This window comes from Glycine soja, chromosome 6 (assembly GCF_004193775.1).
Source record: "Glycine soja cultivar W05 chromosome 6, ASM419377v2, whole genome shotgun sequence".
Classification (NCBI taxonomy): domain Eukaryota; kingdom Viridiplantae; phylum Streptophyta; class Magnoliopsida; order Fabales; family Fabaceae; genus Glycine; species Glycine soja.
The window spans coordinates 21,767,249-21,771,701 of NC_041007.1; the positions used below are offsets into that span (position 1 = coordinate 21,767,249).

At 35.6% G+C, this 4,453-nt stretch overlaps 1 protein-coding gene across 1 annotated transcript; it reads left to right on the top strand.

Moving 5' to 3' along the window:
- The first annotated feature begins 369 nt into the window (after positions 1-369).
- On the top strand, positions 370-3,042 carry LOC114415996. Its single transcript, XM_028380874.1, has 5 exons — positions 370-405; positions 511-1,101; positions 1,202-1,334; positions 1,413-2,144; positions 2,690-3,042. Exons 1-5 carry the CDS (start codon positions 370-372, stop codon positions 3,040-3,042), a joined length of 1,845 nt encoding a protein of 614 aa, XP_028236675.1.
- Positions 3,043-4,453: the final 1,411 nt, after the last annotated feature.

The following is a 4,453-nucleotide window of genomic DNA, read 5'->3' on the forward strand; positions in this document are numbered from 1 at the left end:
GCGACCAACAGCAGCCTCCAGCGCACGAACGACGGCGATGGTGACGCACACGACACCCGCACACAACATTCTCGAGTGTGATGACGGCAGCAGGCCAGCAGCACGACGCACGCGAGAGACATGACGCATGACGCACGTTGCATGTGAGAGACTCGAGCAAGACGCACGCGAGAGAGAGGACGCAGACGACCGAGCGACATCGACTCTAATGTGTTTTTTTTGTTGTTTTTTTCTGTTTGACACTCGTTTTTTATGTCTGGAGCTTTTTTTTCCTTTTTCTATTTGACACCCTTTTTATTTTTGACACCCGTTTTTATTTTTTTTTTGTTTGACATATGTTTTTATTTTTTCTATTTAGTCCTCTTCTAAATGGCTAAACCATCATCCAATGCTGCTACTACAACTGCAACAAGGAAAAATAAGACAGACCCTGGCTAGAAATATTGTCATCCACTGGTGGAAGGGGATACAAACACAATTGTTTGTAATTTCTGTGGAAAAATCACAAAGGGAGGAATAACCAGACCCAAAGAACGCTTGATTGAGAAGTCGGGGAATGTTGCAGCTTGCAAGAAAACTCCACCAAATGCAGTCGAAGAGCTGAAGGAATATATGGTTAACAAAAAAAGTGGAACCACTTACAATAGTTCTGGTAGTGGTAATATGGCAAATATAAGAGATTTTGAATTTGGTGAACCAATTGGATGTGATGGAAGTGAAGATGAGTTTGCAGACTCTTGTAATGCTACTGCAAAGACAAAGTGTGGGACTAAAAAGGGAGCAATGGACAAATTTTGTAAGAATCCAAAAAATGCAATTAATCGGAGAAAAATGGAGATGTTGAGGCAAATGAACATAAGAGAGTCAATGGATAAGAATGAAGTATTGAAGGTGCATCAATATATTGCTCGCTTTTGGTACCAAGCAGGTTTGTCATTCAATCTCATTAAATTGAAAAGCTTTGAGAATATGGTTGTAGTCATTGGCCAATATGGGCCATATTTGCCCATTCCTAGCTATTATGACATCAGAGTTCCACTCTTGAAAAAGGAAGTTGAATATACTAAAAATTTGATGAAAGGCCACAGAGCAATGGGTCAAGTATGGTTGTACTATTATGTTCGATGCATGGACTGATCGAAAACAAAGATGCATCATTAATTTTTTTATTAACTCTCAAGCTGGTACCATGTTTTTGAAGTTTGTTGATGGCTTTGATTTTGTAAAGACAGGTGAAAAGCTTTTTGAGTTGCTTGATGCCATTGTGGAGGAAGTTGGAGAAGAGAATGTTGTTCAAGTTGTAACTGATAATGGGAGCAACTATGTTTTAGCGGGTAAGTTGTTGGAGGAGAAAAGGAAACATACTTATTGGACTCATTGTGTAGCTCATTGTATTGATTTGATGCTTGAAGATATTGAGAAGCTTCCCTTGATAAGGAAGACAATTAGAAGGGAAATTAATCAATTTGGGTTTATCTATGCCCATTCTAGTACCTTAAGCTTGTTAAAAAATTTTACAAATAAGAGGGAATTGGTGAGACATGCTATTACTAGATTTGCCACTTCTTATCTAACCTTGGAAAGGCTCCACAAAGAGAAAGCCAATATTAGAAAGATGTTTACTTCTAATGAATGGACCTTAAACAAGTTATCTAAGGAGCCTAAGGGGAAAGAAGCTGCAAAGGTAGTGCTCATGCCTTCCTTTTGGAATAGTGTGATTTACACTCTTAAAGTCATGGCTCCACTTGTCAAAGTGCTTCGTCTTGTGGATGGTGAAAGGAAACCAGTCATGGACTATTTTTATGAAGCAATGGACAAGGCAAAAGAAACCATTATCAAGTCTTTCAATAACAATGAAAGCAAGTACAAAGATGTGTTTGCAATCATTGATAAAAGATGGAATTGTCAGCTTCATAGGCCATTGCATGCAGCTGCCCACTTCCTAAATCCAAAGTTCTTTTATGACAACATTGATTTGGATTTTGATTTTGAGGTCACCAATGGTTTGTTTGATTGCATTAAGAAGTTGGTTCCACAATTTGATGTGCAACAAAAAATTCTAACTGAGTTGCATCTTTACAAGATTGGTGCTAAACACTTTGGTTCTGACTTTACAATGGCTCAAAGGAAAATCCATTCTCCTAGTAAGAAACTTTTACCAAATGACAAATACAAATACTATACTATTTTTTTTATGTATTAATGTTATAATCCAAAATTCCAAGTTATGCTCTTGGTTGGTATTGCAGCATATTGGTGGCGAATGTTTGGGTCACAAACTCCAAATTTGCAGAAGCTAGCTATTAAAATTTTGAGTTTGACTTGCAGTGCTTTAGGATGTGAAAGAAATTAGAGTGTATTTGAGCAAGTAATTCTGACAAAACTCTAATTATACTTTTTAATTTTTATTTAATTTTGATGGTCACGTTTTATTTGGAGTATATTTGAGATTGAGATCAACATTTATTTGTTATGTTGTAGATTCATTCCAAAAAAAATAGGCTTGAGCACAAGAGGTTGCATGATTTGGTGTTTGTCAAATTCAACCAACAATTGAAGCAAAGATATAATGCAAGAGATGAAATTGATCCAATTTCTCTTAATGATATTGATGTGTGCAATGAATGGCTCGTGGGAGAGATGGATGAAGATGATGATAATGATGCTGGAAATGATTTGGTATTTGAAGATGATGATGCACTAAATAGGGCAAGTGTGTATGAGGCATCGGGGGTTGGAGAGTGTAGGATGTATACTAGGCGGAAAAAAATGGAAAGAAATCAACCAACAAGTGTTGCTGCTGCTGCCCAAACTTCTAAAAAACGGGCAATCATTGTTGGATCTTCATCAAGGAAGCAAAATGCAATCCAAGAAAATGATGAGGATCTAGATTTTGAGAAGGATATTGAACTTGAATCTGAAGAAGAAGAAATCATGGTCAATTTTGAGGCGTATGATGGAGAAGAGGGAGAGGGAGATGATGCTCCATTATCTTATGATAACAACGAAGATGATTATGTTGGGATTGGAGAAGATGATTAGAGCCTCAACCTTTACTTTGCACTTTGCATCATGCTTTTATCCTTTTCTTATTTTGAACTCTTGAATGAGTTTATTTGGTGTTGGTACTTGGTTATTGTATGAACTCATGAAACTTTTTTAGTTTATTTGAATGCAATCCATTGTTTTTTAATTTTTTATTTATATTTATATGTATATATTTTTTTTTGTCCGCCATGACGTCCGTCATTTTCCGCTATGCCATCCACCATATTTTTATGGCGGATTTTTGACTTTCCGCCATGACCCGCCATCCACCATTAACAACATTGGTGGATAGAGAGATGTTAGATGAAAGTAATACCATAAGATGCTAAAAACATTAATACCTTGACCTCTTCTACATTGGGTTATGTTGTATGCATTGCTTCCTAAAGCGAACACATAATCATGTCTTTAGTACAATAGATGATCGACAACACAATATATTACATTCAATATTTCTTTTTTGAATTTATTTGGGACGGATAACTAAGGAAATTATAATTGTTACATTACTTCAAATTTCGTAATGTCACATCCTTAATTGATTTTGCTATGTGATCTACTCAAATTCCTAGTAATTTTTTCAATGAAGTTTTCTAAGAAAGCAATGGTATGTTGAGAACTAAGAGTAGCACATTGCATCATCTATGTCAAAGAAGGACGGCATGGTTTATATCAATTAGTTATGACTTGGAAACATTATTCGGCCATTTAATAGTTTGTTCAATTAGACCAATCATTTTGATGTGATGATGAGACCATGCTTCTACCCTACAATATACCTTCATTCTCGAATGACACATTCTCTATGTTGCTTACTCAGATAACTGTAGGTATCATAAACTAGAACACCCCGTTATCCAACACACGCATGAAAAAGTTCCCTTTTCCTAGTTATTGTCCAACAAAAATAGAGGCTGAAACAATTTGATTTTTATAAATACAATGTATGTATTATTCATAATTTTGTAGATTTCTTGTGGATGACGGTATTAGTCACTATAAATATAAGGAATGGTATGGTCTAAAAGCAAGATACGTTTGGAGGAAACTAGAATAAAATAACCAAAACTATACTTGCTTCATCTTTCCATGCAGGGGAATCAAGGAGAATCCTTTCAAAACAGAAAGACAAGGAAGGACAGCTTCCCAATAATCAATGCAAGCACAAGTCATGAAATATCTGCATTAGAGTCAAAATGATGTTTTGGGTATGATAAAATACTCTTCTACTGCATAAATCACATCATTAATTATCAATGTGTATCTCACATTATAATTTTTTTTCGAGAGATTCTTAAATATTAATAAGGATATGTACTAGCTATGATGGCTTCTTATCTGCCTCGCATTCCAAGTACTGCAAACTCAAAAGGATAAGGAGATTAATATAAGCAAAGGATAAACA

Coding starts and splice junctions, on each gene's coding strand:
- LOC114415996 (XM_028380874.1), top strand. CDS start 370: ATGGCTAAACCATCATCCAATGCTGCTACTACAACT. Junction 406..510: donor CCAATGCTGCTACTACAACT/GCAACAAGGAAA, acceptor AAAATCACAAAG/GGAGGAATAACCAGACCCAA. Junction 1,102..1,201: donor GCCACAGAGCAATGGGTCAA/GTATGGTTGTAC, acceptor ATGTTTTTGAAG/TTTGTTGATGGCTTTGATTT.